General features: G+C 39.0%; 1 protein-coding gene across 1 annotated transcript in view; it reads left to right on the top strand.

Moving 5' to 3' along the window:
• The window catches only part of LOC134965330 (mucin-3B-like), a 133,878-nt gene that overhangs the window by 76,751 nt on the left and 33,582 nt on the right, over positions 1-23,545 (top strand). The window contains exon 5 of the mRNA XM_063941803.1: positions 113-23,539. Coding sequence (XP_063797873.1) covers positions 113-23,539 — 23,427 coding nt within the window. The remainder of the gene's footprint in view (positions 1-112; positions 23,540-23,545) is intronic.

A 23,545-nucleotide genomic window follows, 5' to 3' on the forward strand; every position in this document is an offset into this window, starting at 1 on the left:
TGATTTGTGCTTGACTATACTACTATTGTAATAAACTTTACGTACTGTACCCTTGGAAAACAAACATGATAGTGGATTCAATTATTATCTAACTCTTTGTAATTTCTAACAGCACAACCATCACCAGACAGTACTCTGGAGCCAACATATAGCACAAGTGAAACTACTGCAAATATAGCAGAAAACAGTCCACCTGAGTCACTCACTTTCTCTAGTAAAATGCTAATAAATGACAATAGTTTAACAGCATCAACTTTTGCCTCTCAAAGAACTAGCTCTCCAAATCCCATAGATCAGACCAGTGGAATTATGGACTATAAAACGGTATCCATCACATTAACGACGGATGGAGTGTTATCATTTCTTACAACCTCAAAAAGAAATTCTACTCTGAGAGCATCAACAGAAACACCCAACGTTTCAACAATAAGTTCAAAGAAGTCAGCGCAGAATGACACAATCCAAACGCCATCGACTGTAATCACCGAACTGAGTCAAAGTGAATCTGCAGCAACTACATCTGCAGTGACCATTATATCAAATAGCACTTATGAACAATCTACCTCAACAGATATTTATGTGCCATCTACAATCCAATCAATGTCACCATCAATATTAGAGACTTCAAAGAGTTCTAATAAAAATAAAGAAAATACAAGCACACTAAGTTCAATAACTGAAACTCAAAACTCAGTTCTACAGACAGACTTTTCATCTACCGTACTGCTTACGGATTCAAGCAACATGAGAACTGAAATACAATCTATATCTAAACAAATTTCAGAGCAATCAACTAGCTCAGAGAGCTCATCAACAGCAAACATTTCTACTTCATCACTTACAACCTCACATCACTACCCAACCTCTCAAGTATCTGAAACAAGTCTAAATACATCACCTGCTGCTTCAACAGAAATGTTTATTTCCAGCACAATAGAGAATGCACAAAGCACCCAAGAACTATCTTCATCTAAAGAATCTACAATGATATCTTCTTCATTGACTGAAACTTCCAGCATTACAAATACTCCAGCAGAAACTGCATCTTCAAAATCCTCAGAACATACACCAACACCAGCTTTATCTAGTGAATCATCTACATCTCTAATGTCTGCAGTCACACCTGGACATTCAACTACAACTTCTATCAAGTCAAGTAGCTCTTATGAGCAAACAACTGGTCTAGAGAGTACATCACCAAAACCAAGTACTTCCTCTACACCATCTGCAACTTCACCTGTGTCATCACCTCCAACAATGGATACTAGATCTAGCGTATCTTCAAGTGACACTAATGACAATTCCATTCTAAGTACAATCACTACTGCACCTAGTACCCACAAACCATCTTCATCAACAGAATCCCCGTTGTTATCTTCCTCAAACATCGGTACCTCAAGTAATATAAATACTGAAACACAGACTGTATTTACAACAAATTTAGAGCAAACATCAACACAAAAGGATTCAAGCGAATCATCTACATCCCAGCCATCTGCCACAAGCCCTGGCAGTACACCTGTAACTTCCATCGCAGGTAGTACCCATGAACAATCCACTCTGACAGAAAGCTCATCTGCAAAATCAATTCCCAGTTCATCACCATCTACTGCTTCATCTGTGCCAATTATTCCTTCAGCGGAAACTACTCTTAATAACTCACCAAGTCCATCTAAAGAGACTTTAATTTTCAGTACAGTGGCAAACACATTCAATACCCAAGACACTTCTTCAACAGTCTCTACTATGTTATCCTCTTCACCCCTAAGTACTACAGGTAAAATGACTACTGGAACAGAAGCTGCATCTACAAGAACTTCAGAACAAACATTAACACAATCTGTTTTAGATGAATCATCTAAATTTGAAGATTCTACTGTGACATCTGAAACTACTACTCTGTCATCCATCACACCAAGTAGAACTCAAGAGCAATCAACTAGCCCAGATAGCTCATCAACAACAAACATTTCTACTTCATCACTTACAACCTCACATCACTACCCAACCTCTCAAGTATCTGAAACAAGTCTAAATACATCACCTGCTGCTTCAACAGAAATGTTTATTTCCAGCACAATAGAGAATGCACAAAGCACCCAAGAACTATCTTCATCTAAAGAATCTACAATGATATCTTCTTCATTGACTGAAACTTCCAGCATTACAAATACTCCAGCAGAAACTGCATCTTCAAAATCATCAGAACATACACCAACACCAGCTTTATCTAGTGAATCATCTACATCTCTAATGTCTGCAGTCACACCTGGACATTCAACTACAACTGCTATCAAGTCAAGTAGCTCTTATGAGCAATCAACTGGTCTAGAGAGTACATCACCAAAACCAAGTACTTCCTCTACACCATCTGCAACTTCACCTGTGTCATCACCTCCAACAATGGATACTAGATCTAGCGTATCTTCAAGTGACACTAATGACAATTCCATTCTAAGTACAATCACTACTGCACCTAGTACCCACAAACCATCTTCATCAACAGAATCCCCGTTGTTATCTTCCTCAAACATCGGTACCTCAAGTAATATAAATACTGAAACACAGACTATATTTACAACAAATTTAGAGCAAACATCAACACAAAAGGATTCAAGCGAATCATCTACATCCCAGCCATCTGCCACAAGCCCTGGCAGTACACCTGTAACTTCCATCGCAGGTGTTACCCATGAACATTCCACTCTGACAGAAAGCTCGTCTGCAAAATCAATTCCCAGTTCATCACCATCTACTGCTTCATCTGTGCCAATTATTCCTTCAGCGGAAACTACTCTTAATAACTCACCAAGTCCATCTAAAGAGACTTTAATTTTCAGTACAGTGGCAAACACATTCAATATCCAAGACACTTCTTCAACAGTCTCTACTATGTTATCCTCTTCACCCCTAAGTACTACAGGTAAAATGACTACTGGAACAGAAGCTGCATCTACAAGAACTTCAGAACAAACATTAACACAATCTGTTTTAGATGAATCATCTAAATTTGAAGATTCTACTGTGACATCTGAAACTACTACTCTGTCATCCATCACACCAAGAAGATCTCAAGAGCAATCAACTAGCCCAGATAGCTCATCAACAACAAACCTTTCTACTTCATCACTTACAACCTCACATCACTACCCAACCTCTCAAGTATCTGAAACAAGTCTAAATACATCACCTGCTGCTTCAACAGAAATGTTTATTTCCAGCACAATAGAGAATGCACAAAGCACCCAAGAACTATCTTCATCTAAAGAATCTACAATGATATCTTCTTCATTGACTGAAACTTCCAGCATTACAAATACTCCAGCAGAAACTGCATCTTCAAAATCATCAGAACATACACCAACACCAGCTTTATCTAGTGAATCATCTACATCTCTAATGTCTGCAGTCACACCTGGACATTCAACTACAACTGCTATCAAGTCAAGTAGCTCTTATGAGCAATCAACTGGTCTAGAGAGTACATCACCAAAACCAAGTACTTCCTCTACACCATCTGCAACTTCACCTGTGTCATCACCTCCAACAATGGATACTAGATCTAGCGTATCTTCAAGTGACACTAATGACAATTCCATTCTAAGTACAATCACTACTGCACCTAGTACCCACAAACCATCTTCATCAACAGAATCCCCGTTGTTTTCTTCCTCAAACATCGGTACCTCAAGTAATATAAATACTGAAACACAGACTGTATTTACAACAAATTTAGAGCAAAAATCAACACAAAAGGATTCAAGCGAATCATCTACATCCCAGCCATCTGCCACAAGCCCTGGCAGTACACCTGTAACTTCCATCGCAGGTGTTACCCATGAACAATCCACTCTGACAGAAAGCTCATCTGCAAAATCAATTCCCAGTTCATCACCATCTACTGCTTCATCTGTGCCAATTATTCCTTCAGCGGAAACTACTCTTAATAACTCACCAAGTCCATCTAAAGAGACTTTAATTTTCAGTACAGTGGCAAACACATTCAATACCCAAGACACTTCTTCAACAGTCTCTACTATGTTATCCTCTTCACCCCTAAGTGCTACAGGTAAAATGAATACTGGAACAGAAGCTGCATCTACAAGAACTTCAGAACAAACATTAACACAATCTGTTTTAGATGAATCATCTAAATTTGAAGATTCTACTGTGACATCTGAAACTACTACTCTGTCATCCATCACACCAAGTAGAACTCAAGAGCAATCAACTAGCCCAGATAGCTCATCAACAACAAACCTTTCTACTTCATCACTTACAACCACACATCACTACCCAACCTCTCAAGTATCTGAAACAAGTCTAAATACATCACCTGCTGCTTCAACAGAAATGTTTATTTCCAGCACAATAGAGAATGCACAAAGCACCCAAGAACTATCTTCATCTAAAGAATCTACAATGATATCTTCTTCATTGACTGAAACTTCCAGCATTACAAATACTCCAGCAGAAACTGCATCTTCAAAATCATCAGAACATACACCAACACCAGCTTTATCTAGTGAATCATCTACATCTCTAATGTCTGCAGTCACACCTGGATATTCAACTACAACTGCTATCAAGTCAAGTAGCTCTTATGAGCAATCAACTGGTCTAGAGAGTACATCACCAAAACCAAGTACTTCCTCTACACCATCTGCAACTTCACCTGTGTCATCACCTCCAACAATGGATACTAGATCTAGCGTATCTTCAAGTGACACTAATGACAATTCCATTCTAAGTACAATCACTACTGCACCTAGTACCCACAAACCATCTTCATCAACAGAATCCCCGTTGTTATCTTCCTCAAACATCGGTACCTCAAGTAATATAAATACTGAAACACAGACTGTATTTACAACAAATTTAGAGCAAACATCAACACAAAAGGATTCAAGCGAATCATCTACATCCCAGCCATCTGCCACAAGCCCTGGCAGTACACCTGTAACTTCCATCGCAGGTAGTACCCATGAACAATCCCCTCTGACAGAAAGCTCATCTGCAAAATCAATTCCCAGTTCATCACCATCTACTGCTTCATCTGTGCCAATTATTCCTTCAGCGGAAACTACTCTTAATAACTCACCAAGTCCATCTAAAGAGACTTTAATTTTCAGTACAGTGGCAAACACATTCAATATCCAAGACACTTCTTCAACAGTCTCTACTATGTTATCCTCTTCACCCCTAAGTACTACAGGTAAAATGACTACTGGAACAGAAGCTGCATCTACAAGAACTTCAGAACAAACATTAACACAATCTGTTTTAGATGAATCATCTAAATTTGAAGATTCTACTGTGACATCTGAAACTACTACTCTGTCATCAATCACACCAAGAAGATCTCAAGAGCAATCAACTAGCCCAGATAGCTCATCAACAACAAACCTTTCTACTTCATCACTTACAACCTCACATCACTACCCAACCTCTCAAGTATCTGAAACAAGTCTAAATACATCACCTGCTGCTTCAACAGAAATGTTTATTTCCAGCACAATAGAGAATGCACAAAGCACCCAAGAACTATCTTCATCTAAAGAATCTACAATGATATCTTCTTCATTGACTGAAACTTCCAGCATTACAAATACTCCAGCAGAAACTGCATCTTCAAAATCATCAGAACATACACCAACACCAGCTTTATCTAGTGAATCATCTACATCTCTAATGTCTGCAGTCACACCTGGACATTCAACTACAACTGCTATCAAGTCAAGCAGCTCTTATGAGCAATCAACTGGTCTAGAGAGTACATCACCAAAACCAAGTACTTCCTCTACACCATCTGCAACTTCACCTGTGTCATCACCTCCAACAATGGATACTAGATCTAGCGTATCTTCAAGTGACACTAATGACAATTCCATTCTAAGTACAATCACTACTGCACCTAGTACCCACAAACCATCTTCATCAACAGAATCCCCGTTGTTATCTTCCTCAAACATCGGTACCTCAAGTAATATAAATACTGAAACACAGACTGTATTTACAACAAATTTAGAGCAAACATCAACACAAAAGGATTCAAGCAAATCATCCACATCTCAGCCTAATTCCACAAGCCCTGGCAGTACACCTGTAACTTCCATCGCAGGTAGTACCCATGAACAATCCACTCTGACAGAAAGCTCATCTGCAAAATCAATTCCCAGTTCATCACCATCTACTGCTTCATCTGTGCCAATTATTCCTTCAGCGGAAACTACTCTTAATAACTCACCAAGTCCATCTAAAGAGACTTTAATTTTCAGTACAGTGGCAAACACATTCAATACCCAAGACACTTCTTCAACAGTCTCTACTATGTTATCCTCTTCACCCCTAAGTACTACAGGTAAAATGACTACTGGAACAAAAGCTGCATCTACAAGAACTTCAGAACAAACATTAACACAATCTGTTTTAGATGAATCATCTAAATTTGAAGATTCTACTGTGACATCTGAAACTACTACTCTGTCATCCATCACACCAAGTAGAACTCAAGAGCAATCAACTAGCCCAGATAGCTCATCAACAACAAACCTTTCTACTTCATCACTTACAACCTCACATCACTACCCAACCTCTCAAGTATCTGAAACAAGTCTAAATACATCACCTGCTGCTTCAACAGAAATGTTTATTTCCAGCACAATAGAGAATGCACAAAGCACCCAAGAACTATCTTCATCTAAAGAATCTACAATGATATCTTCTTCATTGACTGAAACTTCCAGCATTACAAATACTCCAGCAGAAACTGCATCTTCAAAATCATCAGAACATACACCAACACCAGCTTTATCTAGTGAATCATCTACATCTCTAATGTCTGCAGTCACACCTGGACATTCAACTACAACTGCTATCAAGTCAAGTAGCTCTTATGAGCAATCAACTGGTCTAGAGAGTACATCACCAAAACCAAGTACTTCCTCTACACCATCTGCAACTTCACCTGTGTCATCACCTCCAACAATGGATACTAGATCTAGCGTATCTTCAAATGACACTAATGACAATTCCATTCTAAGTACAATCACTACTGCACCTAGTACCCACAAACCATCTTCATCAACAGAATCCCCGTTGTTATCTTCCTCAAACATCGGTACCTCAAGTAATATAAATACTGAAACACAGACTGTATTTACAACAAATTTAGAGCAAACATCAACACAAAAGGATTCAAGCGAATCATCTACATCCCAGCCAACTGCCACAAGCCCTGGCAGTACACCTGTAACTTCCATCGCAGGTAGTACCCATGAACAATCCACTCTGACAGAAAGCTCATCTGCAAAATCAATTCCCAGTTCATCACCATCTACTACTTCATCTGTGCCAATTATTCCTTCAGCGGAAACTACTCTTAATAACTCACCAAGTCCATCTAAAGAGACTTTAATTTTCAGTACAGTGGCAAACACATTCAATACCCAAGACACTTCTTCAACAGTCTCTACTATGTTATCCTCTTCACCCCTAAGTACTACAGGTAAAATGACTACTGGAACAGAAGCTGCATCTACAAGAACTTCAGAACAAACATTAACACAATCTGTTTTAGATGAATCATCTAAATTTGAAGTTTCTATTGTGACATTTGAAACTACTACTCTGTCATCCATCACACCAAGTAGAACTCAAGAGCAATCAACTAGCCCAGATAGCTCATCAACAACAAACCTTTCTACTTCATCACTTACAACCTCACATCACTACCCAACCTCTCAAGTATCTGAAACAAGTCTAAATACATCACCTGCTGCTTCAACAGAAATGTTTATTTCCAGCACAATAGAGAATGCACAAAGCACCCAAGAACTATCTTCATCTAAAGAATCTACAATGATATCTTCTTCATTGACTGAAACTTCCAGCATTACAAATACTCCAGCAGAAACTGCATCTTCAAAATCATCAGAACATACACCAACACCAGCTTTATCTAGTGAATCATCTACATCTCTAATGTCTGCAGTCACACCTGGACATTCAACTACAACTGCTATCAAGTCAAGTAGCTCTTATGAGCAATCAACTGGTCTAGAGAGTACATCACCAAAACCAAGTACTTCCTCTACACCATCTGCAACTTCACCTGTGTCATCACCTCCAACAATGGATACTAGATCTAGCGTATCTTCAAATGACACTAATGACAATTCCATTCTAAGTACAATCACTACTGCACCTAGTACCCACAAACCATCTTCATCAACAGAATCCCCGTTGTTATCTTCCTCAAACATCGGTACCTCAAGTAATATAAATACTGAAACACAGACTGTATTTACAACAAATTTAGAGCAAACATCAACACAAAAGGATTCAAGCAAATCATCCACATCTCAGCCTAATTCCACAAGCCCTGGCAGTACACCTGTAACTTCCATCGCAGGTAGTACCCATGAACAATCCACTCTGACAGAAAGCTCATCTGCAAAATCAATTCCCAGTTCATCACCATCTACTGCTTCATCTGTGCCAATTATTCCTTCAGCGGAAACTACTCTTAATAACTCACCAAGTCTATCTAAAGAGACTTTAATTTTCAGTACAGTGGCAAACACATTCAATACCCAAGACACTTCTTCAACAGTCTCTACTATGTTATCCTCTTCACCCCTAAGTACTACAGGTAAAATGACTACTGGAACAGAAGCTGCATCTACAAGAACTTCAGAACAAACATTAACACAATCTGTTTTAGATGAATCATCTAAATTTGAAGATTCTACTGTGACATCTGAAACTACTACTCTGTCATCCATCACACCAAGTAGAACTCAAGAGCAATCAACTAGCCCAGATAGCTCATCAACAACAAACCTTTCTACTTCATCACTTACAACCTCACATCACTACCCAACCTCTCAAGTATCTGAATCAAGTCTAAATGCATCACCTGCTGCTTCAACAGAAATGTTTATTTCCAGCACAATAGAGAATGCACAAAGCACCCAAGAACTATCTTCATCTAAAGAATCTACAATGATATCTTCTTCATTGACTGAAACTTCCAGCATTACAAATACTCCAGCAGAAACGGCATCGTCAAAATCTTCAGAACATACACCAACACCAGCTTTATCTAGTGAATCATCTACATCTCTAATGTCTGCAGTCACACCTGGACATTCAACTACAACTGCTATCAAGTCAAGTAGCTCTTATGAGCAATCAACTGGTCTAGAGAGTACATCACCAAAACCAAGTACTTCCTCTACACCATCTGCAACTTCACCTGTGTCATCACCTCCAACAATGGATACTAGATCTAGCGTATCTTCAAGTGACACTAATGACAATTCCATTCTAAGTACAATCACTACTGCACCTAGTACCCACAAACCATCTTCATCAACAGAATCCCCATTGTTATCTTCCTCAAACATCGGTACCTCAAGTAATATAAATACTGAAACACAGACTGTATTTACAACAAATTTAGAGCAAACATCAACACAAAAGGATTCAAGCGAATCATCTACATCCCAGCCATCTGCCACAAGCCCTGGCAGTACACCTGTAACTTCCATCGCAGGTAGTACCCATGAACAATCCACTCTGACAGAAAGCTCATCTGCAAAATCAATTCCCAGTTCATCACCATCTACTGCTTCATCTGTGCCAATTATTCCTTCAGCGGAAACTACTCTTAATAACTCACCAAGTCCATCTAAAGAGACTTTAATTTTCAGTACAGTGGCAAACACATTCAATACCCAAGACACTTCTTCAACAGTCTCTACTATGTTATCCTCTTCACCCCTAAGTACTACAGGTAAAATGACTACTGGAACAGAAGCTGCATCTACAAGAACTTCAGAACAAACATTAACACAATCTGTTTTAGATGAATCATCTAAATTTGAAGATTCTACTGTGACATCTGAAACTACTACTCTGTCATCCATCACACCAAGTAGAACTCAAGAGCAATCAACTAGCCCAGATAGCTCATCAACAACAAACCTTTCTACTTCATCACTTACAACCTCACATCACTACCCAACCTCTCAAGTATCTGAAACAAGTCTACATACATCACCTGCTGCTTCAACAGAAATGTTTATTTCCAGCACAATAGAGAATGCACAAAGCACCCAAGAACTATCTTCATCTAAAGAATCTACAATGATATCTTCTTCATTGACTGAAACTTCCAGCATTACAAATACTCCAGCAGAAACTGCATCTTCAAAATCATCAGAACATACACCAACACCAGCTTTATCTAGTGAATCATCTACATCTCTAATGTCTGCAGTCACACCTGGACATTCAACTACAACTGCTATCAAGTCAAGTAGCTCTTATGAGCATTCAACTGGTCTAGAGAGTACATCACCAAAACCAAGTACTTCCTCTACACCATCTGCAACTTCACCTGTGTCATCACCTCCAACAATGGATACTAGATCTAGCGTATCTTCAAGTGACACTAATGACAATTCCATTCTAAGTACAATCACTACTGCACCTAGTACCCACAAACCATCTTCATCAACAGAATCCCCGTTGTTATCTTCCTCAAACATCGGTACCTCAAGTAATATAAATACTGAAACACAGACTGTATTTACAACAAATTTAGAGCAAACATCAACACAAAAGGATTTAAGCGAATCATCTACATCCCAGCCATCTGCCACAAGCCCTGGCAGTACACCTGTAACTTCCATCGCAGGTAGTACCCATGAACAATCCACTCTGACAGAAAGCTCATCTGCAAAATCAATTCCCAGTTCATCACCATCTACTACTTCATCTGTGCCAATTATTCCTTCAGCGGAAACTACTCTTAATAACTCACCAAGTCCATCTAAAGAGACTTTAATTTTCAGTACAGTGGCAAACACATTCAATACCCAAGACACTTCTTCAACAGTCTCTACTATGTTATCCTCTTCACCCCTAAGTGCTACAGGTAAAATGACTACTGGAACAGAAGCTGCATCTACAAGAACTTCAGAACAAACATTAACACAATCTGTTTTAGATGAATCATCTAAATTTAAAGTTTCTACTGTGACATCTGAAACTACTACTCTGTCATCCACCACACCAAGTAGAACTCAAGAGCAATCAACTAGCCCAGATAGCTCATCAACAACAAACCTTTCTACTTCATCACTTACAACCTCACATCACTACCCAACCTATCAAGTATCTGAAACAAGTCTAAATACATCACCTGCTGCTTCAACAGAAATGTTTATTTCCAGCACAATAGAGAATGCACAAAGCACCCAAGAACTATCTCCATCTAAAGAATCTACAATGATATCTTCTTCATTGACTGAAACTTCCAGCATTACAAATACTCCAGCAGAAACTGCATCTTCAAAATCATCAGAACATACACCAACACCAGCTTTATCTAGTGAATCATCTACATCTCTAATGTCTGCAGTCACACCTGGACATTCAACTACAACTGCTATCAAGTCAAGTAGCTCTTATGAGCAATCAACTGGTCTAGAGAGTACATCACCAAAACCAAGTACTTCCTCTACACCATCTGCAACTTCACCTGTGTCATCACCTCCAACAATGGATACTAGATCTAGCGAATCTTCAAGTGACACTAATGACAATTCCATTCTGAGTACAATCACTACTGCACCTAGTACCCACAAACCATCTTCATCAACAGAATCCCCGTTGTTATCTTCCTCAAACATCGGTACCTCAAGTAATATAAATACTGAAACACAGACTGTATTTACAACAAATTTAGAGCAAACATCAACACAAAAGGATTCAAGCAAATCATCCACATCTCAGCCTAATTCCACAAGCCCTGGCAGTACACCTGTAACTTCCATCGCAGGTAGTACCCATGAACAATCCACTCTGACAGAAAGCTCATCTGCAAAATCAATTCCCAGTTCATCACCATCTACTGCTTCATCTGTGCCAATTATTCCTTCAGCGGAAACTACTCTTAATAACTCACCAAGTCCATCTAAAGAGACTTTAATTTTCAGTACAGTAGCAAACACATTCAATACCCAAGACACTTCTTCAACAGTCTCTACTATGTTATCCTCTTCACCCCTAAGTACTACAGGTAAAATGACTACTGGAACAGAAGCTGCATCTACAAGAACTTCAGAACAAACATTAACACAATCTGTTTTAGATGAATCATCTAAATTTGAAGATTCTACTGTGACATCTGAAACTACTACTCTGTCATCCATCACACCAAGTAGAACTCAAGAGCAATCAACTAGCCCAGATAGCTCATCAACAACAAACCTTTCTACTTCATCACTTACAACCTCACATCACTATCCAACCTCTCAAGTATCTGAATCAAGTCTAAATACATCACCTGCTGCTTCAACAAAAATGTTTATTTCCAGCACAATAGAGAATGCACAAAGCACCCAAGAACTATCTTCATCTAAAGAATCTACAATGATATCTTCTTCATTGACTGAAACTTTCAGCATTACAAATACTCCAGCAGAAACTGCATCTTCAAAATCATCAGAACATACACCAACACCAGCTTTATCTAGTGAATCATCTACATCTATAATGTCTGCAGTCACACCTGGACATTCAACTACAACTGCTATCAAGTCAAGTAGCTCTTATGAGCAATCAACTGGTCTAGAGAGTACATCACCAAAACCAAGTACTTCCTCTACACCATCTGCAACTTCACCTGTGTCATCACCTCCAACAATGGATACTAGATCTAGCGTATCTTCAAGTGACACTAATGACAATTCCATTCTAAGTACAATCACTACTGCACCTAGTACCCACAAACCATCTTCATCAACAGAATCCCCGTTGTTATCTTCCTCAAACATCGGTACCTCAAGTAATATAAATACTGAAACACAGACTGTATTTACAACAAATTTAGAGCAAACATCAACACAAAAGGATTCAAGCGAATCATCTACATCCCAGCCATCTGCCACAAGCCCTGGCAGTACACCTGTAACTTCCATCGCAGGTAGTACCCATGAACAATCCACTCTGACAGAAAGCTCATCTGCAAAATCAATTCCCAGTTCATCACCATCTACTGCTTCATCTGTGCCAATTATTCCTTCAGCGGAAACTACTCTTAATAACTCACCAAGTCCATCTAAAGAGACTTTAATTTTCAGTACAGTGGCAAACACATTCAATACCCAAGACACTTCTTCAACAGTCTCTACTATGTTATCCTCTTCACCCCTAAGTACTACAGGTAAAATGACTACTGGAACAGAAGCTGCATCTACAAGAACTTCAGAACAAACATTAACACAATCTGTTTTAGATGAATCATCTAAATTTGAAGTTTCTACTGTGACATCTGAAACTACTACTCTGTCATCCATCACACCAAGTAGAACTCAAGAGCAATCAACTAGCCCAGATAGCTCATCAACAACAAACCTTTCTACTTCATCACTTACAACCTCACATCACTACCCAACCTCTCAAGTATCTGAAACAAGTCTAAATACATCACCTGCTGCTTCAACAGAAATGTTTATTTCCAGCACAATAGAGAATGCACAAAGCACCCAAGAACTATCTCCATCTAAAGAATCTACAATGATATCTTCTTCATTGACTGAAACTTCCAGCATTACAAATACTCCAGCAGAAACTGCATCTTCAAAATCATCAGAACATACACCAACACCAGCTTTATCTAGTGAATCATCTACATCTCTGTCTGCAGTCACACCTGGACATTCAACTACAACTGCTATCAAGTCAAGTAGCTCTTATGAGCAATCAACTGGTCTAGAGAGTACATCACCAAAACCAAGTACTTCCTCTACACCATCTGCAACTTCACCTGTGTCATCACCTCCAACAATGGATACTAGATCTAGCGTATCTTCAAGTGACACTAATGACAATTCCATTCTAAGTACAATCACTACTGCACCTAGTACCCACAAACCATCTTCATCAACAGAATCCCCGTTGTTATCTTCCTCAAACATCGGTACCTCAAGTAATATAAATACTGAAACACAGACTGTATTTACAACAAATTTAGAGCAAACATCAACACAAAAGGATTCAAGCGAATCATCTACATCCCAGCCATCTGCCACAAGCCCTGGCAGTACACCTGTAACTTCCATCGCAGGTAGTACCCATGAACAATCCACTCTGACAGAAAGCTCATCTGCAAAATCAATTCCCAGTTCATCACCATCTACTACTTCATCTGTGCCAATTATTCCTTCAGCGGAAACTACTCTTAATAACTCACCAAGTCCATCTAAAGAGACTTTAATTTTCAGTACAGTGGCAAACACATTCAATACCCAAGACACTTCTTCAACAGTCTCTACTATGTTATCCTCTTCACCCCTAAGTACTACAGGTAAAATGACTACTGGAACAGAAGCTGCATCTACAAGAACTTCAGAACAAACATTAACACAATCTGTTTTAGATGAATCATCTAAATTTGAAGTTTCTACTGTGACATCTGAAACTACTACTCTGTCATCCATCACACCAAGTAGAACTCAAGAGCAATCAACTAGCCCAGATAGCTCATCAACAACAAACCTTTCTACTTCATCACTTACAACCTCACATCACTACCCAACCTCTCAAGTATCTGAAACAAGTCTAAATACATCACCTGCTGCTTCAACAGAAATGTTTATTTCCAGCACAATAGAGAATGCACAAAGCACCCAAGAACTATCTTCATCTAAAGAATCTACAATGATATCTTCTTCGTTGACTGAAACTTCCAGCATTACAAATACTCCAGCAGAAACTGCATCTTCAAAATCATCAGAACATACACCAACACCAGCTTTATCTAGTGAATCATCTACATCTCTAATGTCTGCAGTCACACCTGGACATTCAACTACAACTGCTATCAAGTCAAGTAACTCTTATGAGCAATCAACTGGCCTAGAGAGTACATCACCAAAACCAAGTACTTCCTCTACACCATCTGCAACTTCACCTGTGTCATCACCTCCAACAATGGATACTAGATCTAGCGTATCTTCAAGTGACACTAATGACAATTCCATTCTAAGTACAATCACTACTGCACCTAGTACCCACAAACCATCTTCATCAACAGAATCCCCGTTGTTATCTTCCTCAAACATCGGTACCTCAAGTAATATAAATACTGAAACACAGACTGTATTTACAACAAATTTAGAGCAAACATCAACACAAAAGGATTTAAGCGAATCATCTACATTCCAGCCATCTGCCACAAGCCCTGGCAGTACACCTGTAACTTCCATCGCAGGTAGTACCCATGAACAATCCACTCTGACAGAAAGCTCATCTGCAAAATCAATTCCCAGTTCATCACCATCTACTACTTCATCAGTGCCAATTATTCCTTCAGCGGAAACTACTCTTAATAACTCACCAAGTCCATCTAAAGAGACTTTAATTTTCAGTACAGTGGCAAACACATTCAATACCCAAGACACTTCTTCAACAGTCTCTACTATGTTATCCTCTTCACCCCTAAGTACTACAGGTAAAATGACTACTGGAACAGAAGCTGCATCTACAAGAACTTCAGAACAAACATTAACACAATCTGTTTTAGATGAATCATCTAAATTTGAAGATTCTACTGTGACATCTGAAACTACTACTCTGTCATCCATCACACCAAGTAGAACTCAAGAGCAATCAACTAGCCCAGATAGCTCATCAACAACAAACCTTTCTACTTCATCACTTACAACCTCACATCACTATCCAACCTCTCAAGTATCTGAATCAAGTCTAAATACATCACCTGCTGCTTTAACAAAAATGTTTATTTCCAGCACAATAGAGAATGCACAAAGCACCCAAGAACTATCTTCATCTAAAGAATCTACAATGATATCTTCTTCATTGACTGAAACTTCCAGCATTACAAATACTCCAGCAGAAACTGCATCTTCAAAATCATCAGAACATACACCAACACCAGCTTTATCTAGTGAATCATCTACATCTCTAATGTCTGCAGTCACACCTGGACATTCAACTACAACTGCTATCAAGTCAAGTAGCTCTTATGAGCAATCAACTGGTCTAGAGAGTACATCACCAAAACCAAGTACTTCCTCTACACCATCTGCAACTTCACCTGTGTCATCACCTCCAACAATGGATACTAGATCTAGCGTATCTTCAAGTGACACTAATGACAATTCCATTCTAAGTACAATCACTACTGCACCTAGTACCCACAAACCATCTTCATCAACAGAATCCCCGTTGTTATCTTCCTCAAACATCGGTACCTCAAGTAATATAAATACTGAAACACAGACTGTATTTACAACAAATTTAGAGCAAACATCAACACAAAAGGATTCAAGCGAATCATCTACATCCCAGCCATCTGCCACAAGCCCTGGCAGTACACCTGTAACTTCCATCGCAGGTAGTACCCATGAACAATCCACTCTGACAGAAAGCTCATCTGCAAAATCAATTCCCAGTTCATCACCATCTACTGCTTCATCTGTGCCAATTATTCCTTCAGCGGAAACTACTCTTAATAACTTACCAAGTCCATCTAAAGAGACTTTAATTTTCAGTACAGTGGCAAACACATTCAATACCCAAGACACTTCTTCAACAGTCTCTACTATGTTATCCTCTTCACCCCTAAGTACTACAGGTAAAATGACAACTGGAACAGAAGCTGCATCTACAAGAACTTCAGAACAAACATTAACACAATCTGTTTTAGATGAATCATCTAAATTTGAAGATTCTACTGTGACATCTGAAACTACTACTCTGTCATCCATCACACCAAGTAGAACTCAAGAGCAATCAACTAGCCCAGATAGCTCATCAACAACAAACCTTTCTACTTCATCACTTACAACCTCACATCACTACCCAACCTCTCAAGTATCTGAAACAAGTCTAAATACATCACCTGCTGCTTCAACAGAAATGTTTATTTCCAGCACAATAGAGAATGCACAAAGCACCCAAGAACTATCTTCATCTAAAGAATCTACAATGATATCTTCTTCATTGACTGAAACTTCCAGCATTATAAATACTCCAGCAGAAACTGCATCTTCAAAATCATCAGAACATACACCAACACCAGCTTTATCTAGTGAATCATCTACATCTCTAATGTCTGCAGTCACACCTGGATATTCAACTACTATCAAGTCAAGTAGCTCTTATGAGCAATCAACTGGTCTAGAGAGTACATCACCAAAACCAAGTACTTCCTCTACACCATCTGCAACTTCACCTGTGTCATCACCTCCAACAATGGATACTAGATCTAGCGTATCTTCAAGTGACACTAATGACAATTCCATTCTAAGTACAATCACTACTGCACCTAGTACCCACAAACCATCTTCATCAACAGAATCCCCGTTGTTATCTTCCTCAAACATCGGTACCTCAAGTAATATAAATACTGAAACACAGACTGTATTTACAACAAATTTAGAGCAAACATCAACACAAAAGGATTCAAGCGAATCATCTACATCCCAGCCATCTGCCACAAGCCCTGGCAGTACACCTGTAACTTCCATCGCAGGTAGTACCCATGAACAATCCACTCTGACAGAAAGCTCATCTGCAAAATCAATTCCCAGTTCATCACCATCTACTGCTTCATCTGTGCCAATTATTCCTTCAGCGGAAACTACTCTTAATAACTCACCAAGTCCATCTAAAGAGACTTTAATTTTCAGTACAGTGGCAAACACATTCAATACCCAAGACACTTCTTCAACAGTCTCTACTATGTTATCCTCTTCACCCCTAAGTACTACAGGTAAAATGACTACTGGAACAGAAGCTGCATCTACAAGAACTTCAGAACAAACATTAACACAATCTGTTTTAGATGAATCATCTAAATTTGAAGTTTCTACTGTGACATCTGAAACTACTACTCTGTCATCCATCACACCAAGTAGAACTCAAGAGCAATCAACTAGCCCAGATAGCTCATCAACAACAAACCTTTCTACTTCATCACTTACAACCTCACATCACTACCCAACCTCTCAAGTATCTGAAACAAGTCTAAATACATCACCTGCTGCTTCAACAGAAATGTTTATTTCCAGCACAATAGAGAATGCACAAAGCACCCAAGAACTATCTCCATCTAAAGAATCTACAATGATATCTTCTTCATTGACTGAAACTTCCAGCATTACAAATACTCCAGCAGAAACTGCATCTTCAAAATCATCAGAACATACACCAACACCAGCTTTATCTAGTGAATCATCTACATCTCTGTCTGCAGTCACACCTGGACATTCAACTACAACTGCTATCAAGTCAAGTAGCTCTTATGAGCAATCAACTGGTCTAGAGAGTACATCACCAAAACCAAGTACTTCCTCTACACCATCTGCAACTTCACCTGTGTCATCACCTCCAACAATGGATACTAGATCTAGCGTATCTTCAAGTGACACTAATGACAATTCCATTCTAAGTACAATCACTACTGCACCTAGTACCCACAAACCATCTTCATCAACAGAATCCCCGTTGTTATCTTCCTCAAACATCGGTACCTCAAGTAATATAAATACTGAAACACAGACTGTATTTACAACAAATTTAGAGCAAACATCAACACAAAAGGATTCAAGCGAATCATCTACATCCCAGCCATCTGCCACAAGCCCTGGCAGTACACCTGTAACTTCCATCGCAGGTAGTACCCATGAACAATCCACTCTGACAGAAAGCTCATCTGCAAAATCAATTCCCAGTTCATCACCATCTACTGCTTCATCTGTGCCAATTATTCCTTCAGCGGAAACTACTCTTAATAACTCACCAAGTCCATCTAAAGAGACTTTAATTTTCAGTACAGTGGCAAACACATTCAATACCCAAGACACTTCTTCAACAGTCTCTACTATGTTATCCTCTTCACCCCTAAGTACTACAGGTAAAATGACTACTGGAACAGAAGCTGCATCTACAAGAACTTCAGAACAAACATTAACACAATCTGTTTTAGATGAATCATCTAAATTTGAAGTTTCTACTGTGACATCTGAAACTACTACTCTGTCATCCATCACACCAAGTAGAACTCAAGAGCAATCAACTAGCCCAGATAGCTCATCAACAACAAACCTTTCTACTTCATCACTTACAACCTCACATCACTACCCAACCTCTCAAGTATCTGAAACAAGTCTAAATACATCACCTGCTGCTTCAACAAAAATGTTTATTTCCAGCACAATAGAGAATGCACAAAGCACCCAAGAACTATCTTCATCTAAAGAATCTACAATGATATCTTCTTCATTGACTGAAACTTCCAGCATTACAAATACTCCAGCAGAAACTGCATCTTCAAAATCATCAGAACATACACCAACACCAGCTTTATCTAGTGAATCATCTACATCTATAATGTCTGCAGTCACACCTGGACATTCAACTACAACTGCTATCAAGTCAAGTAGCTCTTATGAGCAATCAACTGGTCTAGAGAGTACATCACCAAAACCAAGTACTTCCTCTACACCATCTGCAACTTCACCTGTGTCATCACCTCCAACAATGGATACTAGATCTAGCGTATCTTCAAGTGACACTAGTGAAAATTCCATTCTAAGTACAATCACTACTGCACCTAGTACCCACAAACCATCTTCATCAACAGAATCCACATTGTTATCTTCCTCAAACATCGGTACCTCAAGTAATATAAATACTGAAACACAGACTGTATTTACAACAAATTTAGAGCAAACATCAACACAAAAGGATTCAAGCGAATCATCTACATCCCAGCCATCTGCCACAAGCCCTGGCAGTACACCTGTAACTTCCATCGCAGGTAGTACCCATGAACAATCCACTCTGACAGAAAGCTCATCTGCAAAATCAATTCCCAGTTCATCACCATCTACTGCTTCATCTGTGCCAATTATTCCTTCAGCGGAAACTACTCTTAATAACTTACCAAGTCTATCTAAAGAGACTTTAATTTTCAGTACAGTGGCAAACACATTCAATACCCAAGACACTTCTTCAACAGTCTCTACTATGTTATCCTCTTCACCCCTAAGTACTACAGGTAAAATGACTACTGGAACAGAAGCTGCATCTACAAGAACTTCAGAACAAACATTAACACAATCTGTTTTAGATGAATCATCTAAATTTGAAGATTCTACTGTGACATCTGAAACTACTACTCTGTCATCCATCACACCAAGAAGATCTCAAGAGCAATCAACTAGCCCAGATAGCTCATCAACAACAAACCTTTCTACTTCATCACTTACAACCTCACATCACTACCCAACCTCTCAAGTATCTGAAACAAGTCTAAATACATCACCTGCTGCTTCAACAGAAATGTTTATTTCCAGCACAATAGAGAATGCACAAAGCACCCAAGAACTATCTTCATCTAAAGAATCTACAATGATATCTTCTTCATTGACTGAAACTTCCAGCATTACAAATACTCCAGCAGAAACTGCATCTTCAAAATCATCAGAACATACACCAACACCAGCTTTATCTAGTGAATCATCTACATCTCTAATGTCTGCAGTCACACCTGGACATTCAACTACAACTGCTATCAAGTCAAGTAGCTCTTATGAGCAATCAACTGGTCTAGAGAGTACATCACCAAAACCAAGTACTTCCTCTACACCATCTGCAACTTCACCTGTGTCATCACCTCCAACAATGGATACTAGATCTAGCGTATCTTCAAGTGACACTAATGACAATTCCATTCTAAGTACAATCACTACTGCACCTAGTACCCACAAACCATCTTCATCAACAGAATCCCCGTTGTTTTCTTCCTCAAACATCGGTACCTCAAGTAATATAAATACTGAAACACAGACTGTATTTACAACAAATTTAGAGCAAAAATCAACACAAAAGGATTCAAGCGAATCATCTACATCCCAGCCATCTGCCACAAGCCCTGGCAGTACACCTGTAACTTCCATCGCAGGTGTTACCCATGAACAATCCACTCTGACAGAAAGCTCATCTGCAAAATCAATTCCCAGTTCATCACCATCTACTGCTTCATCTGTGCCAATTATTCCTTCAGCGGAAACTACTCTTAATAACTCACCAAGTCCATCTAAAGAGACTTTAATTTTCAGTACAGTGGCAAACACATTCAATACCCAAGACACTTCTTCAACAGTCTCTACTATGTTATCCTCTTCACCCCTAAGTGCTACAGGTAAAATGAATACTGGAACAGAAGCTGCATCTACAAGAACTTCAGAACAAACATTAACACAATCTGTTTTAGATGAATCATCTAAATTTGAAGATTCTACTGTGACATCTGAAACTACTACTCTGTCATCCATCACACCAAGTAGAACTCAAGAGCAATCAACTAGCCCAGATAGCTCATCAACAACAAACCTTTCTACTTCATCACTTACAACCACACATCACTACCCAACCTCTCAAGTATCTGAAACAAGTCTAAATACATCACCTGCTGCTTCAACAGAAATGTTTATTTCCAGCACAATAGAGAATGCACAAAGCACCCAAGAACTATCTTCATCTAAAGAATCTACAATGATATCTTCTTCATTGACTGAAACTTCCAGCATTACAAATACTCCAGCAGAAACTGCATCTTCAAAATCATCAGAACATACACCAACACCAGCTTTATCTAGTGAATCATCTACATCTCTAATGTCTGCAGTCACACCTGGATATTCAACTACAACTGCTATCAAGTCAAGTAGCTCTTATGAGCAATCAACTGGTCTAGAGAGTACATCACCAAAACCAAGTACTTCCTCTACACCATCTGCAACTTCACCTGTGTCATCACCTCCAACAATGGATACTAGATCTAGCGTATCTTCAAGTGACACTAATGACAATTCCATTCTAAGTACAATCACTACTGCACCTAGTACCCACAAACCATCTTCATCAACAGAATCCCCGTTGTTATCTTCCTCAAACATCGGTACCTCAAGTAATATAAATACTGAAACACAGACTGTATTTACAACAAATTTAGAGCAAACATCAACACAAAAGGATTCAAGCGAATCATCTACATCCCAGCCATCTGCCACAAGCCCTGGCAGTACACCTGTAACTTCCATCGCAGGTAGTACCCATGAACAATCCCCTCTGACAGAAAGCTCATCTGCAAAATCAATTCCCAGTTCATCACCATCTACTGCTTCATCTGTGCCAATTATTCCTTCAGCGGAAACTACTCTTAATAACTCACCAAGTCCATCTAAAGAGACTTTAATTTTCAGTACAGTGGCAAACACATTCAATATCCAAGACACTTCTTCAACAGTCTCTACTATGTTATCCTCTTCACCCCTAAGTACTACAGGTAAAATGACTACTGGAACAGAAGCTGCATCTACAAGAACTTCAGAACAAACATTAACACAATCTGTTTTAGATGAATCATCTAAATTTGAAGATTCTACTGTGACATCTGAAACTACTACTCTGTCATCAATCACACCAAGAAGATCTCAAGAGCAATCAACTAGCCCAGATAGCTCATCAACAACAAACCTTTCTACTTCATCACTTACAACCTCACATCACTACCCAACCTCTCAAGTATCTGAAACAAGTCTAAATACATCACCTGCTGCTTCAACAGAAATGTTTATTTCCAGCACAATAGAGAATGCACAAAGCACCCAAGAACTATCTTCATCTAAAGAATCTACAATGATATCTTCTTCATTGACTGAAACTTCCAGCATTACAAATACTCCAGCAGAAACTGCATCTTCAAAATCATCAGAACATACACCAACACCAGCTTTATCTAGTGAATCATCTACATCTCTAATGTCTGCAGTCACACCTGGACATTCAACTACAACTGCTATCAAGTCAAGCAGCTCTTATGAGCAATCAACTGGTCTAGAGAGTACATCACCAAAACCAAGTACTTCCTCTACACCATCTGCAACTTCACCTGTGTCATCACCTCCAACAATGGATACTAGATCTAGCGTATCTTCAAGTGACACTAATGACAATTCCATTCTAAGTACAATCACTACTGCACCTAGTACCCACAAACCATCTTCATCAACAGAATCCCCGTTGTTATCTTCCTCAAACATCGGTACCTCAAGTAATATAAATACTGAAACACAGACTGTATTTACAACAAATTTAGAGCAAACATCAACACAAAAGGATTCAAGCAAATCATCCACATCTCAGCCTAATTCCACAAGCCCTGGCAGTACACCTGTAACTTCCATCGCAGGTAGTACCCATGAACAATCCACTCTGACAGAAAGCTCATCTGCAAAATCAATTCCCAGTTCATCACCATCTACTGCTTCATCTGTGCCAATTATTCCTTCAGCGGAAACTACTCTTAATAACTCACCAAGTCCATCTAAAGAGACTTTAATTTTCAGTACAGTGGCAAACACATTCAATACCCAAGACACTTCTTCAACAGTCTCTACTATGTTATCCTCTTCACCCCTAAGTACTACAGGTAAAA

Source organism: Pseudophryne corroboree, chromosome 10 (genome assembly GCF_028390025.1).
Source record: "Pseudophryne corroboree isolate aPseCor3 chromosome 10, aPseCor3.hap2, whole genome shotgun sequence".
In the NCBI taxonomy this organism is placed as follows: domain Eukaryota; kingdom Metazoa; phylum Chordata; class Amphibia; order Anura; family Myobatrachidae; genus Pseudophryne; species Pseudophryne corroboree.